The sequence below is a fragment of the Pituophis catenifer genome, unplaced genomic scaffold (assembly GCF_029215685.1).
Source record: "Pituophis catenifer annectens isolate HBS135680 unplaced genomic scaffold, rPitCat1.0.hap2 SCAF_6, whole genome shotgun sequence".
NCBI classification, from domain to species: domain Eukaryota; kingdom Metazoa; phylum Chordata; class Lepidosauria; order Squamata; family Colubridae; genus Pituophis; species Pituophis catenifer.
In genome coordinates, this window is record NW_027256886.1 from 59,524,266 (window position 1) to 59,548,211 (window position 23,946).

Genomic DNA, 23,946 nt, shown 5'->3' on the forward strand with positions numbered 1-23,946 from the left:
AAGTGATTGTTTTTGATAAACTCTTTGAAACTGAGTTTGTGATTACTTATATCACATATGGTTCTAATAAAATGAAATTTAGCCTTAGATTCACTTTCAGGATGGGCAGGGATAGTTGAAATAGGAATAAGCTCCAGTTAAGCCTTCAGTGTGTATGGATGCATGATTCCCCTGTGAAGAAATTAGAAAGACTTCTATTTCTACTGTTGGTCCATGTTCTTTTTCTCTTCTACTTACACAGAGGGAGATTTCACTCAAAATGGGAAAAATATTTTTTTCCCCAAAACAAGGATGTTTTGTTTTGACTATTCCCTCCAGCCTGAATAGAAGTTACAAGGAAGGAGCTAGAAGTCTGCTAAATCTTTTATTAAGAATTTATCTTTATATAGGCTGCCAAAACGTGGAAAGGAGCTGGATGGCAGCAAAGAATCTCTGGATTTCCTTGTTGTTATCGAATGATCACACATTTAGCACACACTTGGGATAGCCCTATGTTTCATGAAGAAAGATAGGCAAGAAACAATGGATAGAAACTATTCAAGAAGAGAAGCAACCTGGTATTAAGGAGAAACTTCCTAACAGTAAGAACAATTAACCAGTGGAACATCTTGCCTTCAGAAGTTGTATGTGCTTCATCACTGGAGGTTTTTAAGAAAAGATTGACAGCCACTTGTCTGAAATGGTATAGGCCAGTGATGGCTAACCTTTTTGCCATCACGTGCCAAAAGCGGGGGGAGTACGGGGTGGTCACGCACGTGCGTGCCACACCCATAATTCTATGCACCCTGCCCCCCCTGCGCAAGCATGCGTGATCCCCCCATGGTCCCCCCGTTTTGGCATGTGATGGCACGGTGGGCCCGGTAGGCCCGTTTTTCGCCCTCCCCAGGCTCCAGAGGCTTTCTAGGAGCCTGGGGAGAGAGAAAACAGCCTTCCCCACACTCCCCTGGAGGCCCTCCAGAGGCCGGAAACAGCCCATTTGCTGACTTCCGGTGGACTCAGAAGGCCCAAAAATCAGCTGGCCAACATGCACATGCGTGGTGGAGCTGAGCTAGGGCAACACTTGCGTGCCCACCAATATGACTCCGTGTGCCACCTGTGGCACTCGTGTCATAGGTTCGCCATCACGGGTATAGGCTCTCCTGCTTGAGCAGAGGGTTGGACTAAAAGATCTCTAAGGTCCCTTCCAGCTCTATTCTGATTGATGGGAATGGTAGTGGAAAGTATGAGTTTTTTCAAAAAGCAGGCACAAATCCACTCTCCAAAAAGCTAATGCTGCAACAATTCGATACTATGGCTATCGTAGCTGAGCTGTAAAAATCTAGATGGCCATTAGGTGGCATCAGAGCAATTTTTTTTCAGTTGGTATGACAATAGATAACAATCACCTAGCAGGCAAAAGTGTCTGATAGAATAGCATTGAACGCCTTTCCTGGCTTTTTAAAAACATCCCTCTCATTGTTCACAGCGAGAGTCCCATTGTGGACTCATTCAGGATGCAGCAGAAGACTCCGGGGGTAGTGGGGGGGGGGGGGAATCAGTCCATTTTTGTATTCAGGCCCTTCTGAGCCAAGGTCACAGCTTTTCCATCACCCTGTAACTCAGAGGAAGAAACATCCAGCAGAATCCCAACCGTCTGAGAGCATTTCCACATGACCTGATAAATGCAGTTTGAAAATGCCTCAGCAACCATTTTTGGAGCAGATAAATCGGTTTTGTTATAAAGTTTATTAAAAGTTTTTAAAAGAACATAAAAGTTAACACAAAATAGCACAGAATAGAAAGGACAAAGAGAGAGAGAGAGAGAGAGAGATAAGTTGCAAAAAGAAAAGATAAAAAGAAAAAGAAAAAAATTCTGATTTCTTTTGCAGCAAATATATGAATGATTACAAAGTTATCTCTTAGCTTATGATGACACTACAAAAAACTTCATTTTTTTCTATTATCCATTTTTTTTTCCTAATCATCAAGACCACAGGTGTTAAATATATTTTTTTCTGTTTCATGCAAAAAGTCTATAAGGGTTTTACAATCAGCCAACAGTGACAAATACAATTTTTAAAGCCAATACAAAACTCCACTATGGAAAGTAACCACCAAATTGATGATAGATTTTTTAACATGGACACCTGGCTAGAGTTTGCACAATCTGCTATCTGTAATTGGCTGCTTTGTGTTATGCAAAACTCAATCAGGCTGGTTAGGTGAAGGTCCAATGTATTCTGTGAATCCAATCTATTGGGTTATTCCAGGAAACCACAACTCACATTTTGTACGAACGCTGTACTAGTGTTTGATCTTACTGAATTCCCTTCATGAATCCCATTCATCCGACCACATATTGGAAATATATAGTAGCTTTTTTCTATCAAGTAAGCTGGAATTGTATGAAACAAAACAAAATTCCGTGAAATAAAACTCTTTTAAAATTGCTTGCTCTGCCCATTAAATGGATTAACTAGGAATATTATTTTTCTTTCAGATGGTACAGTTTATATAATAGGTAGAAGTAACGTAACATTTGTGGTGAATGCATGCAAGTTATTTGAGTTGAAAAGATTTCTGACAATTTGGGTCACACAAAGTTACTGGCCAGAGGTGAATGATTTTAAAGGCCTCTTCATAAAAATGTTGTCAGTTTAATCACTTGGTGACTCCATGCTGGTCATGAAGTTGCATCCTTGCCATCTTTCCACTTAGCAAGAATAAAGGCCAACCTGTGGCCAATTAGTCGCATATAAATGTGATTCTGTGACATTTTTGTTTCCAAAGTCTTAGTATAAAATGATAGTTAAGGAAATGACTGGTGATAAAGATAAGGAATGTGGCTGTGCAATTGTCAATTTTTCTTTCCACGTGGAAGTATCATAAAACAGAATAAAAGAAAAACCATGCTCAGTTATAGGTGTTTTCCATCTTTGGAAAATTAGCATTCTACATGAATCACTGATAAATAAATTAATATAATACATGTTTTCTTATAGTCTCTTCAGGCTATATGCTGTATTAATTATCTGGCTCTCGACAATTAATATGAATGGCTGCTATCCAATTGTTGCATCTATGGTAAGTAAGAAAATTTCTGTGGTTAGAGATGCAGTGTATTATTACTTTTAAAACCATCATGTCAAGCTACTTTAAATTCCAGTATTATCAAATGTATTAATCCTCTTTATGTAACTCGTAATACATCTTTACATGTACCTTGCTTTATTAAGCTTTTTTTTTTGCATTGCTGTAAAAATTGTACTAATCTTGCACTTATTGATTTCCATCAATGTAGATAATAGTTACTTTATCTGAAGTATGCTGTTCTAGTGACTGAAGCATGAAACTGGGAATTAAGATATTTAGTACTATATATTTGCTTTACTACTGTTTCTTTTTACTTTTTTGGTACATCTAACTTTTGCAACCCTATTTAATTTAAATCAATACTTTTTCAACAAAGCTTCTTCTCATATATACTGTATGTGTACATTTAAAACTATAAAATCAAACTATAATATTTAAATATGCACATATATGATATGTGTACATTTAAAACTATAAAATCAAACTAAACTATTAATATTAGGTTCCAATAAAAATGTTGAAATGTTCTAATTAGTTGGGTGGCAGATCAAATTCCTGAAAAAAAGGAATCTACACATATTGAATATATGATGAGTTTTCAAAAATGAATTACTGTATGAAGATATGTTGATGCCAATATAAATGATCAAATGATATTGGGAACACAGCACATCATTGGGTATTATTTGCTAATCTTACGAGTCTGCATTGGTGGATTTAAAATTAAAATAATAATTAGTATAACATTTCTAGTTCTTTCCCAAATGGATTCAAATTATTATATACGGCCATGATTTTCAGAAAATATAAACATTATATTCATTTGCTTTCAATTGTTTAAAATTCATAGACTTATTCAGTATCAAAGCCTTCCTACTTGCTTCAGATTGACACCGGTACAGCTGGTTTTATAACAGGTTTCAGTCGCAGAGTGCTGATTTTCAGTATAATGAAATCTAAATTATGCGATTTTGCCAATTGTCAGAAAAATACATGGGATGTTCCAATCACTACCTTTGAACCATATCAAGTTTTTCTCACACTTCCTGCCAATTGTCAACAAGAAAATGTTTACAATTTTCATGATGCAGCCTTGTTTTCAGTGGATGACACCAGTATATTTCCAGGGACAACCATGGGACAGGTGCATTGATTAAAAAATGTCAAGATGGTAGTTGCAACTGTATGATCAAAACCCTTTTATACATGAGTTGTGCATAGTGACATGAGGTATACTTAAGCATGATTTTAATGCACGAAAATTGGAGGTTCCATGCATTAATTTTTCAAATAGTTGTTATTTAGCACAATTCAAATATTATAACAGCTTTTCATCTGTAATGTAGATAACGAGCAGAGCAACAGTGAGACCAAATCCCTAGAAATTTGTTTATTAGGTCTAGTCCTCATGCAGCAGATACAATTTATCTGAAACACAGTGTGTTTCTTTGGATACAGAGTGAAATAAGGAAATTATCCATGAATGAAAAGAAATCATCACTAAAAAGCATAAACATTATTCAGGATGGTCATAAATACTTTGGAACTTCCAATTAGAACATATTTTTATGATAATCAAGTTCTGGTTGTTTCTTCATTTCCCATTACTATAAAATTTAATCTAGAGTTCCTTGCTGTCTCCGGGCATGTATACTATTATAACAAAATAGTTTCTTTAGGGAGGTTGATCACTCATTTTATAGAGAATCTAATTACACATGCAACAAAGATTGAATTTTGCATTGCTGTTTTCTGCTAAATATTTTCATCCTTTGAGATGAAGTCATGTTTAAGACATGGCATCACAGAAAAGAAAGCTTATAACTCAAATCATTTACAGAAATTGGTTTGTATGTAAAAGTTCCAGAGCAACAGTGAGACCAAATCCCTAGAAATTAGATTTAATCCTTGGCATCTCCTGGAGATACAGGGAAAGGCTCCTTTATCCAAAGGATAAAGCTAGAAATGATGTTGATTGCTGTTTTCATTCACATGTTGGAAAACTGTCAATGGCATAATGACATGTGCATGAAAAAGAATCAGGATCAGAGCAAAAGATGTTCCTGTAAAAATAAGCTTTAAGTGTCAAATATAAGACAATATACATAATGTTGTATTTATTTATTTATTCATTCATTTATATTGTCATGTTTATGTTTATATTAGAGGTGGAGACCCTTTGAGAGCTGTATGCAATGTAATTTCATTGTAATGTATGCCAATTAGTTTGCATTCAAAGTGACAATAAAATATTCTACTCTATTCTGTTCTGTTCTATTGTATTCTATTGTATTCTATTGTATTCTATTCTACTCTACTCTACTCTACTCTACTCTACTCTACTCTATTAATCCCAATGGCAATGGAATATAATATAAATAAAGATAAAGTTATTAAATAGATAGATAGATAGATAGATAGATAGATAGATAGATAGATAGATAGATAAATAGATAGATAGATATTGTAGATAGATAAACAAAAAACTGATATTGTACAGTATTTCACTTTCTCTAAATAGTGCTACCACACCATACCTTAAAAAATGTAGATGATCTGTTTATTGTGGAAGAAGGGGCAAGACTGCTGCCATTTCATGGCATTTTACAGCCCAGGGATGATAGCAATGGGTCCAGGCTAAACAATAAAAACATTATTTCATAAAATAATGAAATAAATTTAGGAAGAAACAAGCAATTAGTTAGGGACAATTTCCTCAAGCAAAATCCTAGTTGACCAATAATAAAATAGAAAATAGTGTCTAGACACATGGAAATGACAATGCTTAAATATTATACTGCTGGAGCATTTAGCAACAACAGAAGTATTTTTTCTTGAGAGTTCAAAATGGGACATTTAGAAAACAAAATGAAGGGCAAACTACTGCTAAACCTCCAGTCTGTCTGTGTATTTATGCTGATTTTACGATGCTATCTTAAAATCTAATTACTAGGATGAAAGGCTGCAGGCTCCCAATTGAATTGGGTTTGTGATGGATTTCATCTTCCCAGGTGGGAACTCTTGCAAACACTCACAATCAGAAATCTTTCATTTCCAGAACAACAGCATTTCCTTTCGGCTAATCAGGAGGAAATGGTTTTAAAATGGGGTCTTCCAAGAATTATTTTGACATAGACCACATATCTTAACTTAATTTGTTATACTTGAAAAGAAACTCATTTGTTTCATCTTATGGAAATTTATTTACTTATTGAATTCAATTTGGGCAGCTCACAAGTCTAGATGATTTGGGGAAAAAAATTAACAAGTAGCAACAAACGAGCCACAAAAAGAACAGAAGAGAAAGGGGGAAAGGAGCAAGCAAACTCAGCAAACATTTCACTACCTCATATCCAGTAGATGTGCTCCAGACAGGCAAGCCTGAGAGGACAGTCAGGTCTTTATGGCCTTCCAGAAGGCCAACAGGGTAGATGTTCCCTGGACATCATAGATGACACTGTTTAACTGAAGGAACCTGGAACGTACTAATCCTATCAGCTCAAGACAACCAGGCAGACATCATGGGAAATACGTGATCCCTCAAAAAACCAGGCCCTAGACATATAGGGGTTTATATGTCATAACTAGTACCTGGAATGGTACCCAAAGCAAATTGGCAACCAGTGCAGCAGAAGTGTCCCATGGGCATACCAAGGCATTCTCATCAATGCATAAACTGTGATGCATTCTGGACCAATTGAAGCTTCTGGATGGTCTTCAAAAGTAGCCCCACATTGAGACATTGCAATAATCAAACCCTAAGGTTATTAGGACATGAGTGACTGTTTAAGGTTAATTCAAGTTTATAAAAAAGATTGAAAACTGAAATAGAAAAAGAAATTTAGAAACATAAAAGAACATTATATTTTAATTAATAAAATGTACTGGCTATTCACATGATATAACTTTTGAAATTAAATTTTATTTAAAAGTCTTCTATTTGGAAGAATTATCCCTCTTTTTTTTTTAAAAAAAATGATTTATATGCCGCCCTTCTCCGGAGACTCAGGGCGGCTTACAGTGCGTTAAGCAATAGCCTTCATACTTTTGTATATTTATACAAAGTCAGCTTATTGCCCCCACAAATTGGGTCCTCAATTTACCTACCTTAGAAAGGATGGAAGGCTGAGCCAACCTTGAGCCTGGCGAGATTTGATCTTACTTTAATTGCAGACAGCTGGTGTTAAATTACAGTGCTTCTGTCTGTTGAGCTAAACCAGCATATTTCTTTTAACCAGCATATGAATTCATGATCAAACAACATTATTTCCGGATATCCTTGCAAAAATAAAAAGCATTAAATGAATTCATGATTATATTCTTCCCATACACTCCAATACTTTTAAAGTTTTAAATTACTTATACCTGTAGAGATTCACAATTATTTGCATTACTTATCTTCTGCCCATTATAAATCACTGAAAGCAAAGTAAGGTGTTTGACCCAAATGCTTCAGCAATGAAGAACCCATGAATATGCTTTGGGCAAAATTTATACTTTTAAGTTAAAAATTCTTCATTGTATGACAGAGTTAAACCTGGTTCTACCAACTGAGATGTAGCCCTGATAAGGGCATCCCACTTTGAAGATAATAGATTAGGAGGAGATGATCTATAAACTGTTACAGTTTTATAATAGTCCCATTTACCTAATCTTATTAATATTAATGTTTTAATTTTTAATCCTAAAGGTTTTAATTTTTTAAAAATATTCTTATCATTTTATATTGTGTTTTTATACTGTTGTAAGCTGCCTAGAATTGCCTGACAGTGAGATGAGCAAGTAAGTAAATAAGTAAGTAAGTAAGTAAGTAAAGCCTCCTAATCTCTAAGCATGATGAGTACAACTATCCTAGTCGTTTGCAGCATTAACATTGAAGGTGCTTGAATGGCCATGTGTCCTGTTTTACAAAGGATATTCCTTTATTTAGTCTCCTGTTTGAGAAGTTGCCTGGTCCAACATTTGTATAAACATCAAGAATGATAAGAAGAAGAAACATTGGACTTTGTCTTTCAGGCTCAGATATACCTGATTGTGATCTTCCTCATATTACATTTCAAACTATATGACGGATGCCAATTGAAAAAGATTTTATGCGCACAAGAAGTTGTCATATACAACCACATGTTCCGCAGACTGCTGGTGACAAAAGCAATCCTGCATTTTTATAGATGTGTTGGGGTATCTCGTGCATGTAATAAAAGTAACAGAGTTTGCCTCATCACAATGTTGCAGTATCATTTTTGTCCAAATTTTGACTAATCTTGGCTGATTCTGTATGCAAAATATATCTTCTCTTTTATCCTTTTTTCCCCCATGGGGAGGGAAATGTGAGTACTTCCATCTGTTCGTTCAATACTGTATATATTTCTGAGTTGCATTGGAAATACTCTGGCCAGTTCTTGGGCAACCCTTGAGAACAAACAATCTGTTTCCAGGATCTCATTAAACATTCTTTTTTCTTCCTTCTTGCTTGCACTGCATTCTCAGTAGCCCCCACTGCAACTATACACTCAATGTCCCAATGCCATGCAACTTTTGTCCTTAGGAAATTAAAAGGCTAGTACACTCATCTTCCTGGTGTTGCTCATATGACTTCAAAAGAGGCACAAGAAATTGCAATTTGCCTGCCTATCCCTGAAATCAAGAGCCATCCTTCCAGGAAGAATTACTTTTTATCTTAGTATCTCTTAGTTTTTTGACTTCCAAGGAGAAGTCCAAATACGGCGATTGGACATGAAGGCAATGGTTGGCTTTTCCTTCAAAACTCTTGGGCCTCAAATGAAATAATAAACTGTTAGGCAGATATAGATAGGTCTATGTGTGTAAGAAAGGGTATAAATTTCTAGTTTTGAATCACAGGAAGTTGTACAGCATGTGCACAAATAATACATATGTCCTGAGTTTTCTGAAATCCCAAAGACAGAGTGGAAAGATCCACACAGAAAGTGCCTGTTCTGTATTCAAAAGCTGTAGCTATGTGAAGCTGATGTTCTTGGCAAGAAGATTATTGCTAGATTATTACTCGCATTCCCCATTCCTGTCCCGCAACTGTTTTCAAGGAAATCCAAACAACAGAGCACCATTTGCTTACAATATTATTATATTACAATCTGCAATATATGCAGTCATTCCAGGAAAAAAAAACTGTGCTAGCATCGCCAGATATTAAAACTCAACACTCAGTATCCCTGCTCAAGTGGTAATACAGATTCATCCATACCTTTGACAGCCTAAATAGGTTTATCTATGCCTATGCATGTGAGTATGGCTGTCCTACACATATAAATTGGTAACTTATTTTCTCATCTATTTTTTAATCTTCAGAGGAATAATCCCCTTTATATGAATTGCCAGCTGCCCAGGAAATCTGATTGCCTTTTCCTGCTGCTTCTGAATGGCTGCCTAGCCAAGATGGATGGATCTGAAGAACTAGCTTTGTTCAGTTCCTTTCTGGAGAATTCTGATATTAAAAGATCTTTTCGAAACGGAGTTGGATCAGGAATTAAAAAAATATCCTTTCGAAGAGCCAAGTCATAAACAGCTGCCTAAAGAAATATTCACAAAGCAGAATCTATAAAGTTAAAATGGATGTGCTTAAAATTGTTTGTGGTGCATGAATGAATCCAATAAAACAAATGTATCAGTTTGTTCATAATGAAAGCAGATGTTTACTTGAAACGGTGGAAGCCAAATGAAACAAATGTGGTCATTCAAAACATTTCTAAGTTAGAATATTGTACAATTTTGCATTTATGTAAAAGTGATTTTCAGCTTAATTCCGCCTGTTATAAATTTTATATTTACCCCAAAATTGAGGCCTTCAGGATCTCAAGATGAGATAAACTTTATCTGATCCTCTAATTTCATTTCTGCAAAAGTCCTACAAAGTTGTTTGTGCTGAAAGATAATATAGGGACTACAGTGAAGTTTATGATTGCCAGGCTGAACATAGTTTTTCCCAATTCTAGTCCAACCATAAATGGATCTATATACTGTAGGATAGAAAAAACAAAGTGAAGAAAGTGAGTTTCTGAAAACTAAGTTTACTATAGTAATATGGAATAAAATGGTTGGGGACCATTCAGTTAGAACACTGATACACGTAGTAGATGTGCCCTCAAAAGTATTTCATGAAACTTATGAATTTTAACAAATAAGTTTTTATTTTTATTTACAAACATTCTGTTGTAGAATAGAAATGATTCTATTTTTTTTCTTAAGGGTTTTTTTTTTTTGGCAGTATAAACTTCATAGCTGTAAACTTCATAAACATTGTAGATTTTGTCAGCAAGGAAAGGTCATCTGCTGAAATACGTTATTAGTGTGACTTTTACCTTATGGCCATTTCCTTAGAGAAATGATATCACAAACTCAGCATGCTTGCATAGAGATGTTATGAAAGCATTTATTTGATGTGGCACTCTTTGATACAAAAAATATGGAATAATTACAATACTTATTTTAAATGTAAAAAAAATATGAAATGTTATTGGAAAAATATGTGGACACTGAAAAATAACATTCATTTGTTTGGAATACAATAAAAGAATCGGTATAATCCATCAATGTTTTATATGTATAAAGACAGAGTATGTGTTTCTGGACATTTTTTTTGGGGGGGGGAAGGGTTGTGACAAAACAAAAGGACCACAGTTTGTATGTTTCTAGTGCACTTGAAGTCAGTATAGCAGGAAAATACAGTTTTCTGTAATTTGATTATCCAAATAGGTCTGAGGCATGTGCATGAGAGATCGATTCAAAGTTATAAGCTTAATGGTCAGCCTAAGAATAAATAAATAAATCCGCTATCCAACTAACATTTAATCAAGACTTTAAAGTTAAACAGGAGATTGCTGATTTCCCCCCAACTTCTTTTAACATCAGAGCACATCTGTTCCACTTTAGATATGTTCTTACTGCGAGGCAGCTTTCCCAAACTTTCTCCTCTTTCGTGGTTTGGGAGCACAGATCGAGGATATTAGCAAACTGCACTCCTTGTTTTCCATTTACTGAGCTCATATTGGCAGTGACTGCTATTTTGCTGCCATTTGAAATCTGTGTTCTTTTACAGACTAGCTCTAGTAAAGCCATCTCTCTTCTAAAGGCATCAGGCGGTCCTCTTTATTTTATAGAAAACATGAACTGTTCCACTTGGGTTATATTCTACAACTTCATGCTGGGCAGGACCAGAACTTGGCAGGTCATGAATATGGCACCCAACCTAGGGCATCTCTGCACTGCCAAGTTGCCTGGTTGTGAGTATGGACCACCCAATGTTTCTAAAGACCAGGATCGCTGGAAGTTATCTTCTTCTCACCTTGAGCCCACAGTTGGAGTGACCTCTGCCTATGTCTTCCTGCTCAGAGATGAAAGTAGTCTTATATATCTGTCCCATGTGCCTGCTGAGCTTTCTGGTTTGGTTGGCTACTCTACTGGGAAATGAAACCTATCATTTTTCAGCTTTTGTCCAGAAAATCTGATGATTCTCTATTATATGGCTTTCTCCCTGGTTCAAACCCAGCAGAAACTTTTCTTAAAATTATATTTTTCTTTAGCTGAGCTAACTGTTTTTCCTTTGGCTCTTTTTAGTTTTTAAATAAAGCTGCTGATGCACTTCTCTTCCAGTCCCATGAGATAGAAAGGTTTCGTGCCCGCCTTCCTGCCAGGTCTCAAGCCAAGGATATTCTGCCCATCAAGCAATTATTGTAGCCACTTTACCACTGAGAAAGGCCTGTCACAGAAGCATCAGCAAATACCCTTGAGGAACAGCTGAGAGGAAATGCAAGAAAGGAATTTGCACTTTAAGTTTGGTTGCCGGGCTATCTTATATGTGCATTTTGATGCTATAATTTTGGGTACATAAAATTAAACTTAACTTCGTGTAGATTTAATTTAATATGACTCTGTATGACTGCATCTCTATGTATAATACATATATGTATATTATATTATATTCTAAGTGTGTGTGTGTGTGTGTGTGTGTGTATATCTGCACAGGCAATAAGAAATGGAAATTCGGGAGGCACATCAGCAGAGCAATGGGAGGATTGGGTGAGTGTCTCCACAGCAGGGAAGAAATCCATCAGGTTCTGACAGGTTCTGAAGAATCGGTAGCGGAAATTCTGAGCAGTTCGGAGAACCGGTAGCGGAAATTTTGAGTAGTTCAAAGAACTGGCAAATACCACTTCTGGCTGGCCCCAGAATGGGGTGGGAATGGATATTTTGCAATATCCTTTCCCCAGGAGTGGGGAGGGAATGGAGATTTTGCAGTATCCTTTCCCTGGAGTGCAGTGGGAATGAATATATTGCAGTATCCTTCCTCTGGAGTGAGGTGGGAATGGATATTTTGCATGCCCACCATCTCTGCCATACCCACCAAGCCACACCACACCCACCAAGCCACACTCACAGAACCGGTAGTAAAAAATTTTGGATTTCACCACTGTCCCACAGCACATCTATAGGATTAAAGGCCTCAGGAGAATGTTTTCGCAGGATCTTGGTATGTCAGATGTAAATGCCTTATTCTCTAATGTGTAAATAATGTATATATGGAACATCAGGGGTTAACTTATTACTTGAGCTTTAATGTATTCATAATTTACCACTCCCATTCCTGGCTCCGCCCCTTGTATATAAAAGGAGCCATCCTCCCCATTTTCCTTGCTTCTATCTTGAATATTCAGCGAATATAGAATGCCTATTATGAATAAAAAGAGATATATTTAAATCTCTAACTTCTATTATCTTTATTGAGTCTGATCCTGAAAATATTGCAACAAGCTGGTAGCAGAGGATGGTTAATTGACTCAATAAGTAATTAAAAATGTCCAAGAAAGATAGGCCCAACACCAGGGCCTACAGCAAAGAAATAGAAACTGATCAAGAGATGATCAACGAATCCACTAATGCGATTTCGAGAGAATCCGAAGAATACACCACTGAAGAAGAAGAACTGATGAGTGAAAATAACGACCAGGAAGAAATCGAGATAGAAAATAACGAACTCAGGTCAGAAATATTAAAAATACTAAAAAGCCAAAAGAATGATGAAAGCCTCATCGCGGACCTCCAGGAGATGCTGAGGAACAGCGGAGCAGCGAGAGAGAAAAACATCATTAAAGAAAAACCCAAAGATCAAAAAAACTGTGAGTGAAATGACTACTGAGAAAATAGTTGTAAAAAAGAAAAGATGTGACCCCGCGCGAAATTTTGAACGGCAGCCATCTTGGTTTCAACGAACTTCAAAAGAGAGTGAAGCAGAGCCAATCAAAACGCTCAGTTCAAAATTTCTGGCGCGAAAAACGCTATCAGACGAAGAAAGTGAAAAAGAAGTCTCAAACTCTTCAGATGAACCAAAATCAGAAAGTGAAGACGATTTAACAAAGTCTCAAGTAGAGTCAGCAATGAAAACACTTTTTGCTGCTTTTGGGCCAAGATTGAAAATTTCTAAGACATCAACGAAGAAGCAAGCAATCAAACCGACAACTCAAGACCTGCACGCTCCCATCCTGACTTCGAAAACGACGACACCCGAGCCCAGAGAGCCATGCCGATTCCGTCCTACACCGCAGACAGAATCGAGTGCCAGCACACACAAGAGAAAGAGAAGAACCGCCGCCATCACCAAAGCCCCAAAAACCGAGCCAGAGACCGACTCATCTGAAGAGGAGCGGATCGAGAGAGCTGAAATGGAGAGAACCTTCCACAACGGCGCCAAAGAAGAAATGAGCAACGCGCATGTGCAAAACTACGTAGACGGCCCCGAAAGACTTGAACTGGCCAGAGAACCGCGCAGACTCGTTACAAGCATCCCAATGCCGTTCTGTAATTTCCTGCACTTGAGAGACCACGGACTGCCTCAGGTTGTAAGTAATGGACAAAATAATGTGGGGAACTTACCCAGTGACTTCCCAAAACTTAGAGTTGATGGCATTAATTTACAAGAGTGGTACCAACAGCTTCAGGTTATTTTTATGAAAGAAAATTTACTATTCTTTATAACTAGTCCTCCAAGAAGACCTTGGACTTTAAAAATAGACTGTTTACATCATAGAGCATTTTTCATAATAATTTCTAGCGTGTCTCCTGCAATGTATCATAGCATCAAACCAAACCTAACTGTATCAGAAATAATTCAATGCATGTTTAATCTATTTCACAGCGATAGCGTAGCCACAACCACAAGAATGTCTAAGGATTTCTTTTCTTCTAGAGTGAAACCAGGGGTTTCTATAAGTGAACATTTGATAAATCTAAACAAAATAAGAGCTGAGCTGCAATTGAGGGGGGAAGTGATTTCAGATCAAACTATGAAAAGTGTTATTATCAATTCACTTGATCCATCATGGGATAGCTTTATGTCACACTTAGATACCATTAATTTGGGATATTTATCAATAGAAAGTCTATCTAACAAATTGATAGCAGAAGACAATTCAAGAAAAAATCGTTCCAGTAACCAAACAGAACACAAATCTTTTAGGAAAGTAGTCTTTCAAGATAAATATAATGAGGCCTTTAGATGCCACAATTGTGGATCCAGGGAACACAGTAGAAGAGACTGTCCCAAAGTCCCAAGGGAGAGACATAGGCCAGAATATAGGAACAAATACAATTACAGACAATCTTCCACAGATAGACACAAATATAGAAGTCCACCAAACTACAGAGAAAGTAGAGGGGGTAGAGAAAATTCAAAAGAGAGAAAATCTGGGTCACTAAATGGGCTAAATAAACAAGACAGCACCAAAACACAACAAGATGAGAACAATAATTGGCTTATTGATTCTGGTGCAACAAATCACACCACTAATAACAAAAGTATATTATCTTCATTTACAGAAGATAAGTTTGTGATAAAGGTAGCTAATCAAGAAAAGGTTCAAGTATTAGGCAGAGGAAATGTGACCTTGCCTGGTTTAGGGAAAATAGAGGGGGTATTATTAATCCCAGAAATACCTCACAACATACTAAGTGCTATAAAACTAAGCAGAGAATCTGACATCAATATAGTTTTCTCAAAGGGGAAAGCAACTATAGAAAAGAACAAAACAAATGTAGGCACTGTGATGATAAAAGGGGGTCTACCCTATCTGATAACCAAAGAAAGATGGTTACATAACATTGATTCAAATATGGAAGATTGTATTGAAGCAGATGATGAAAATGTCAGTAACAGTGACAATGATGAATGTAAAATAACTCATGATAACAAAAATACACACAATGAGAAGAAACCAAAAATAGGTAAACCAATTCATGATGAGTGTGCTCATATCTTACATAGGAAGTTAGGACATGCAAGCTTTCCTGTAGTACAAAAAATGACTGAACACGCAGAAGGTGTAAAAATAAAAAATTGTGAAAATTATTTAGAATGCTCAGTATGTAAATCCACCAAACTAAAAACCAGTCCTAGACCAAAAAAATCTAACAGATCAACTAACAATATTTTTGATTTGGTACATATGGACTTAGTTGGTCCATTAACTCCATCAATTACCTATAGAAAACGTTACTTCCTAACAATAGTGGATGATTACAGTCGCTATGGTTTTGTTTACACATTAAAGCACAAGGATGAAACCTTTCAGAAATTTAAGGAATTCTACAAACGCATAGAAACACAACATAATATCAGAATAAAACAAATTATGACAGATAGGGGATGTGAATTCATGTCTAAAGAATTCTCCCAATGGTTAAAGGATAGAGGGATGCTACATTTCACGTCCAATCCATTTTCTGCCTTTCAAAATGGGATTGCAGAGAGAAAGAACTCCACACTACAAACCATGATTAGATGCACATTAGAGGATGCTGGTTTAGGCAAACAATTTTGGTCAGAAGCCTTACATTATTCAAATTACACTCAAAATAGAACATGGTCCAGTATTGTGAATAAGACACCATATGAGGTGATGTACAATAGAAAACCTAAATTAGCACACATGCACATATTTGGAGTTACTGCAGACGTGCACATACCTAAACAATTGAGGAGAAAGGGAGAAAACGTATCCAGGAGATTAAGATTCATGGGATACGAAACTGGAACCAAAGGGTACAGATTCATCGATAATAATAACAAATTTATAGTATCCAGAACAGCTGTGTTTCATGAGCAGGCCAATTGGTCTAAGTTGCACCTTAATGAAATTTTTCCTAATAAAAGCAAAGATAATATATCTTGCGAGGAAGGAACAACAGAAAATCAAAATATTAACAAAAGTAAGAACAAAACCAAAACTTGGACAAATAGTCAGCATAAAATAAAGACAGACACATTAACAAAAAAGGAAGCCAGATATTTGCATGACAACCATAGCAAACCTGAAAGAAATATTAGAAATAATAGAAACCAAATACCAAATAAATACAAAGATTATATTATGCATATGGATGGAGAACAAATAACACCTAATACATATGAGGAAGTATTGAAACTTCCCCGTGAAGAAAGAGAAAAATGGGAACTAGCTATGGAAAAAGAAATGAAAAGTTTACAAGGATTAAATGTATTCACACCTGCGATCGCACCTAAGGATAAAACAATTATAGGTACCAGGTGGATTTATAAAATCAAGAATTTAGAAGGAGGTAATACCTTATACAAGGCCAGACTAGTTGCACAAGGTTATGCACAAAAATATCCAGAAGACTATACTGACACATATTCACCCACAGTGAGAACAGAGAGTGTCAAAACAGCTCTTGTAGTAGCATCTGCACTCAATCTAGACGTGTTTCAATATGACATACAGACTGCATACTTACATGCAAAATTAGATAAGGAAATATATGTAAGAGCACCACACAGTCAATACACTAATAAGAACGAAATTTGGTTACTAAATAAGAGTCTGTACGGATTGAAGCAATCTGGCAAAAGATGGTACGATTGTTTGGTAAAAGTACTAAAGACCATGGATTTCAACGCCACCACTGCTGATAACTGTTTCTTTGTAAAAAAGAGTAATGATCATATTGAATTTGTATTAATTTATGTGGATGATATTTTATATATTGGAAAGCATAAAGAGAGCAGGGAAATCTTTGTAAATAAGTTAAACGAACACTTCTCATTGAAATCACTAGGTAGAGTGAATAAATACCTTGGTGTACAAATTAACAAAACAAAAAGGGGATTCAAACTTACTCAGAAAGATAAAATCATTGAACTCCTAAACAAATGTAACTTAAATAATGCCAAAACATGTGACACACCTATGCAAACTGATTTTCTTAGAAACAATGATGAATCTTCCCCTGAGTTTAAAGACAACACATTTTACAGATCAGTTATAGGTTCACTCCTTTATATATCTAATTGGACTAGGCCAGATATTGCATTACCTCTCAATTTATTGTCAAGATATGTTAGCAAACCAACCTTGTATCATTGGGAAGCTGTCAAAAGAATTTTAAGATATCTGAAAAGTACATTAGATTTTTGTTTAATATTGGAACCCAATAATGACAAAGAACCAAAAATTACTTGTTATGCTGATGCAGATTGGGCTGGTGATACATCATGCAGAAAGAGTACCTCTGGTTACGTTTTTCTATTGAACAATTGTCCAGTTTACTGGTATACTGGTAAACAAGAACTGGTAGCCACCTCTACCACAGAAGCAGAATATGTTTGCTTGTCTAAAGCTGCAAATAACCTTGTATGGTTCAATGATTTGATCACAGATGTTTGGAAGAAACCTACTTTACCATTTATTATGCATGAAGACAATAAAGCGGCCATTGAAATTTCTAGATCCGATGCAATTGGACAAAGGTCCAGGCATATTGATATAAAATTTAAGCACGTGAGACAACTATCTCAAGACGGATTCATCAAAGCAATACATTGTGATACTTCTGAACAATTAGCTGACATATTAACAAAACCCTTACCTTCTAAACAACACAAATATTTAACTTCTAAATTATATGTATTATATTGTCCTGAATCTGAATGTAACTGGTGTTGTATAACGAACCGGCATTTAGAGGGGGATTTGTCAGATGTAAATGCCTTATTCTCTAATGTGTAAATAATGTATATATGGAACATCAGGGGTTAACTTATTACTTGAGCTTTAATGTATTCATAATTTACCACTCCCATTCCTGGCTCCGCCCCTTGTATATAAAAGGAGCCATCCTCCCCATTTTCCTTGCTTCTATCTTGAATATTCAGCGAATATAGAATGCCTATTATGAATAAAAAGAGATATATTTAAATCTCTAACTTCTATTATCTTTATTGAGTCTGATCCTGAAAATATTGCAACATGGTAATTGCTCATTCATTTTTAAATAGTGTTAAGCATACTTAGGGACTTATGAGTTCTTTTTCATTTTTGCATTTGTGTCCCTTTTTTAAGTTTTCCTTTTTTAAAAAAAAATACACGGCTGCAAAATGGGCCTTTCCACCACAAAATGCTGACTCGACATACTATTGTTAGATCTTTGTATATGGCGTTATTCAAAGCCAAAGATGCACAGAAAGTTGTAGGTAGGCTTAAAGTAGCTTCCTTAAGAATAGATTGCTCCATTCTCTTGCCTTACAATGTATTACAGCAGTTTAGACATTAGGATATCGCAACCCTGCAAATCACAACTTATGATCAGTAATTAAAGTGTTATTTATATACTATACTTGGGAAATGAACTGCATTTATCTTCACTAAGATGTCAGAAGGAAAGGAAGGGTGTAATACAGTACAGGCTGTTATCGCTTTCCCTCAGAGAACAGTTTTCAAATATTGTATTGCTTTCCAGAGCACAGTGCCGATCAATGGACAATGGCCTTATGGGATTAAACTCCACAACCAGTATAGCTTTATGGGATTAAACTCTGCAAACATATGGAACAATGTCTTTATGGGATTAAATTCTGCAACTAGCAAGAAGATAGCTTCTTCTCTTCCCTTGCTTGAACATTTCCCCCTGAGCTCCTTCAGTTTTCTTTCTTGCTTCTATAGATTACACTTCTTCAGAAAGAGCCTACTTTTGTATTCAAAGAAACACAAAAATCTGCAGACTTTTATGATGGGGAGAAATACATCACTTGACATGATTAGATCTTGCTGCGGAGCAATTAATTTCACTGATATATTGATGCAGGGAGTGAATTCATTTTAGCATGAAAAGAAATATTCCAACCGCTTTATCTGCAGTGTTGAATTGTAGTTTCCTTTTTTTCTTTTTCTTTTTCTTTTTTGCTGCAGAATTATTTATCTGCTCCATTGACATATGTGAGAAGATTTTAAAGACACAGTTCAGTTGCTCAGATCTGACAGTTTCTGATCGGAAATTATTTATCCTCATTCTTGGAATGTTCTGACGGCAGAATCTTTGCTTGATAAATTATGTTTTCCTTGAGGTCTTTTATAGAGCTGCATTTTGCATTATGCAATAGGTTCTTATAAAAAATGGCTCTTGCATTGTGGGTTTCAGTCTTCTTTCCTGACGATGCACCAGAGGGATATCTTGCTAACTGTTTTTAAAGGATATGGCATGATATTAAAAGAATCTTTTCTAATATCACATCAGTTCTTCAACAATAACCTCATCTCAGAATTCCCAAAACATTTCTGACATTTGCTAGATTTATCTGAATTTGTTAAATATAAATTAAGGGTGTTCTCTTTTTCTATACACTATTTACTCTGGATCAGATTGAACAGTTTATTCCTTGAATAACTTAATTTACTGAAATTAAAATACAGATTGAAATGAGTTATTTTTCAAAGTACACATTTATCAGTACAAAAGTTAGAAACCAATGTGCTTCTCTTGAAGGACTATGCATACAAAAATATATGTACCAACAGAAGAGAATATTTATAGCTCAGGATTGAACTGCGGGATCCTTGATACCCTCTTAGCTTGGTTGTAGTCTTTCAGATGTTTCATTATCAAATAAGGTAACATCATCAATGTTAGTAATGTTACTAGTTTGATAGTGAAACATCTGTAAGAAAACAACCATGCTCCGAGAGCACCAAGAACCCCACAAAAATATATGTTATGGGAAAATACATAAAAATGACCTGACTAAACTCATTCAAAAACACAGAATAGGATGATCCTTCCATTTCTAATAGTAATCATTTCTGGATTGTTCTGTCTGGAGCAGGAAATTGCTTTGAGCTTTTTCAAGGAATATAAATAGTTCAGATAAATGAAATAAATTTTCCAAGTGGTTTGCACCAACACAATGGAGAAAGCGGAACATTGAACATTCCACAAGATAACCTGATTGGTTGGAGGAAAAAAATCCCTTTGTGATGTTTATAGCCATAGGGTAAAGATATTAAATTGTAATCCAAAGGACAAAAGATGATGAAAACCCATATCTTCTTGGACCATATTTCACAAATGCAAAAAGAAACCAAAGACCTTTTCAGCATCCAATGAGATTAAATAGCCAAGTCTAATTTATCTGGTGCATTGACCAAAATATTAATCATCAAACAATATTATCAGATACTTGTCTATTTTTTTATAAATGCAGACTGAGATGGGTGATTTATTCCCAGTATTACTTTTGGTAGTCTCTTGGCTGGTATTGCAGTTAATGTTTTAGCACCTATGTTAAAGAAAGATATATAACAATTCTGCAAATTGAACATCTGGTGATGCTTTAATATTACTATAATTAACATCTCATAAAATGATGAATTACATACAGAACAATTATATTATTGGTAGTAAACCTCTAACAATATAGGTGCCAATGCATTCCATAAAGTTCTATACCAGTGTTTCTCAACCTTGACGACTTTAAGATGAGTGGACTTCAACTCCCAGAATTCTGGGAGTTGAAGTCTACCCATTTTAAAATCACCAAGATTGAGAAACATTGTTCTACACCATTCAACAGGAAATCCATCAAGTTTAGGGTTTCCCTCCAATGGAAGGGAACTATGTTTCTCTTCTTATTTCTTATGCCAGTTTCCCCCCTCTTGCTCAGATATCCTTCCATTATATTTCCAAAGGAATTAATACTTTGTTCTTTAGTTAGAGGTATCTCCTATTTATATAATTGAATATAAAATCATAAAACTGGTAACAGTTTTAGTACATAACTGAATGTTGCTGGCTTGAATTCCAAATATAAAAATTTGTGGTTTTTGTTATTTCAACTAGTGAACCAAAAACCTTTCAGGTCCCTCTGTTGATTCCCAATAGTCCTGAATGTAGCAGACCAGATTTAACCTTAGTTATTATAAATATTTAATATGATTCTTTTGTGGGTTTTCTAGCATAAGACAAAAGTAAGTTGTTAACCTTTTTTTCCAACTAAGATTAAAATCTCTAAATCTCCTTTTGCTGAGATGATAGTTCCTTATGAGGTGCTTATGTGGTTCGATGCTCTTTCTTTTTAACATCTGCATGTTGAATAGCTTTGTGTTGTGCACCAGTTATGCTTGTTTCTAGATCAGTCACTCATGCCCTAGATATCTTCTGTTTGGACTAATTATAATATGTTCTACATGGGGCTGTCCTTGAAAGTATCTGAAAGCTTCAACTGATACAGAATGCAGTAATGCAAGCAGTAATGTGTGCTTCCAGAATGGCACATATTATACCTCTGTTCCACAAGCTGCATTGGTTGCCAATTTGCTTATGAGTCTAATTATAGGGGCTGGTTTTAATCTTTAAAGCCCTTCGTGGCATGATAATTTTCATTATGCTATCTGAGGGGGTCTCCCCAATAACATCAGCCCATCCGGTCCCATCTGCTAGAGAGCTACACTTGGTGTGCCCCAGGATATGGGCCCTCTCTGTCATGATATCTATGTCAAGCTTCGTTGTTATCTCCAAATAAATGAATTTCCAAATGCCCGATCTTTGAGGAAATTTTTCTCTTTATTGAGCATAACAAACTGACCCCGACTCAATGCTCAGTTAGCACTGAACTTTGACCCCCCCAAAACTTCTCTTTCCGGTTCCCAATTCTCTGCGTCTCATTGGCCATCTTCCAAGTCACTCTTCTCATCCCATCTCCGTCAGTTCACAGGAATGTCCCCCCCCATCCCATCTCCATGGAGACAGTTCTTCAGGTGAATTAAGTAGGTGAAAGTTCAAGCCTCTCCTCTCCGTCCTTATGGCAGCTTGGAAGCTGACAATCTATCTTATTCTTCTTCTCCGCTTTCCTTCATGTAGTGCGGCTAGCTCCATCTCTGCTGAAGTTCAGGACGTCCCTCAAAACCTGGCTTTCTGACAAGGCCTTGGTTTCCAGGGGATTGGGTGAAATCTTACAATGGCTTCATCACTTGGCTGATAATTATTTTCTTCTAGTTTTAATTTTTAAAATAATGTCTGCTTTACATTTTAACAATAATTGTTTTATGTATTTATTATTTTTAATGTTTTGTTGTATTCTGCCCAGAGTTACTTTTTGGGAGATGGGCAGCTATATAAATTTGATAAATAAATAAATAAATAAAATAACAATGATAGATCCCCAAATAAATGCCTTAAAGATATGCCAAGAATAACACATTGATTTTATTTATAAAACAGAGAAAATTTCCTTCTTGATATGTTCCGTAAAAGAGAAATCTCTTTTAAGAGAAATAGTTGGATACCATCTAGAATTAGCTAATTCCAGAATAAGACCCACTGAAGTGTGATTTGGGATTGCAATATGCTTTGATGGCTTGTTCTTCAGAGAGGAAGAGGACCTTGACAGAAATGTGCAAGAACTGTTACCTCGACAAAGGGAACTAAAACCATTTTTAAAACATGAGAAACAAGGTAATATTTAGAAATGGCTCAAATACACGCCTTCCTAATACACTGGGGTTCAGAAAATGGGGCGAGCAGGTAAAATGTAATCAGGCTTGCAAGTTTCTGATATTATAACCAATCTCAGTAAAGGTAGTTCAGGCCTTGTTGTTGTCAGTGTAGAGTTGATTTCCTGGTCTGAACTACCTAGTGGGACTGACTGACATACACACACACACAGTCATTGTATGAAATTCATACAATCTTTGCCGAAGTGGAGAAAGACAGCTTTAGATGAAAATGCAATGCTAAGAGGGGAATTATAGTCATCAAGCTTCATGGGGTGTTAATTGCATGTGCTGCCGTTTCAAAGTCATCCCCAGATGAGACACTCTTGAATCCACTAGCTGCATTTTCACAAGAAGAATGAGGTCAGCAGATTGCCAGAGTTATTAACCTGTTTCTGACCTCCAAGTAAAGAGTCTTAAATAAGTAGGGCTTGAAATAATAAAAAAAGACACTTAAGAACAATGGTATCTATATTGTAATTGGGCTTCAAGAAAAGCCCAGTACAACCAGTTGGCAGTGTTCTCTCCAGATCTTACAACGAAGCTGAAATTGAAAATGCTGAATCCATCAAGTAAGCAATATGGGGCTTTGAATATATAATCACCATATTCAGGAACTGTGCAAACATGCACTGACTTTCTATTTCCCTAAGCATTCATTTTCTTCAGGGTGTTTAATAATCTACAGGTTATCCTGGAGTGCAACAAAAAATTGCAGTGGGAGTTATACAATAGCAAAAGACTAAAAAGTCTGATTTCTATATACCAAACTGATGAAGAGTGGGAACGGTTGCATAAAGTGTAACAAAGAGGTCATTTGCCCCTTCCTCTCAGGAAGCCAGATTTAAATTATACTTTTTAAAAGCCATGTTAAAAATCCCTTGTTACCTCAAGCCAAATACTCCAGAAACTATTTCACTCTAGGTTTCTGCTTATTACAACCTCATAGCAATGAATACAGAATTATAGAGGGGCCCTGGCGATTATGTGGCCGACAGTTCTAGTAGCTTCTACAAGTTGAAGTAAAGCCACCACTGTTGGTTCAGGAAGCAATTTTAAGGAAAAG

At 36.0% G+C, this 23,946-nt stretch overlaps 1 protein-coding gene across 1 annotated transcript; it reads left to right on the forward strand.

The window, feature by feature from the left end:
• Positions 1 to 1,290: 1,290 nt before the first annotated feature.
• NPS (neuropeptide S) lies at positions 1,291 to 9,612 on the forward strand. The gene is made up of 3 exons (XM_070946292.1): positions 1,291 to 1,310; positions 2,982 to 3,063; positions 9,400 to 9,612. Exons 1-3 carry the CDS (start codon positions 1,291 to 1,293, stop codon positions 9,610 to 9,612), a joined length of 315 nt encoding a protein of 104 aa, XP_070802393.1.
• The last annotated feature ends 14,334 nt before the right edge of the window (positions 9,613 to 23,946 follow it).

Coding starts and splice junctions, on each gene's coding strand:
- NPS (XM_070946292.1), top strand. CDS start 1,291: ATGGCTATCGTAGCTGAGCT. Junction 1,311..2,981: donor ATGGCTATCGTAGCTGAGCT/GTAAAAATCTAG, acceptor GTTTTCTTATAG/TCTCTTCAGGCTATATGCTG. Junction 3,064..9,399: donor ATCCAATTGTTGCATCTATG/GTAAGTAAGAAA, acceptor TTTAATCTTCAG/AGGAATAATCCCCTTTATAT.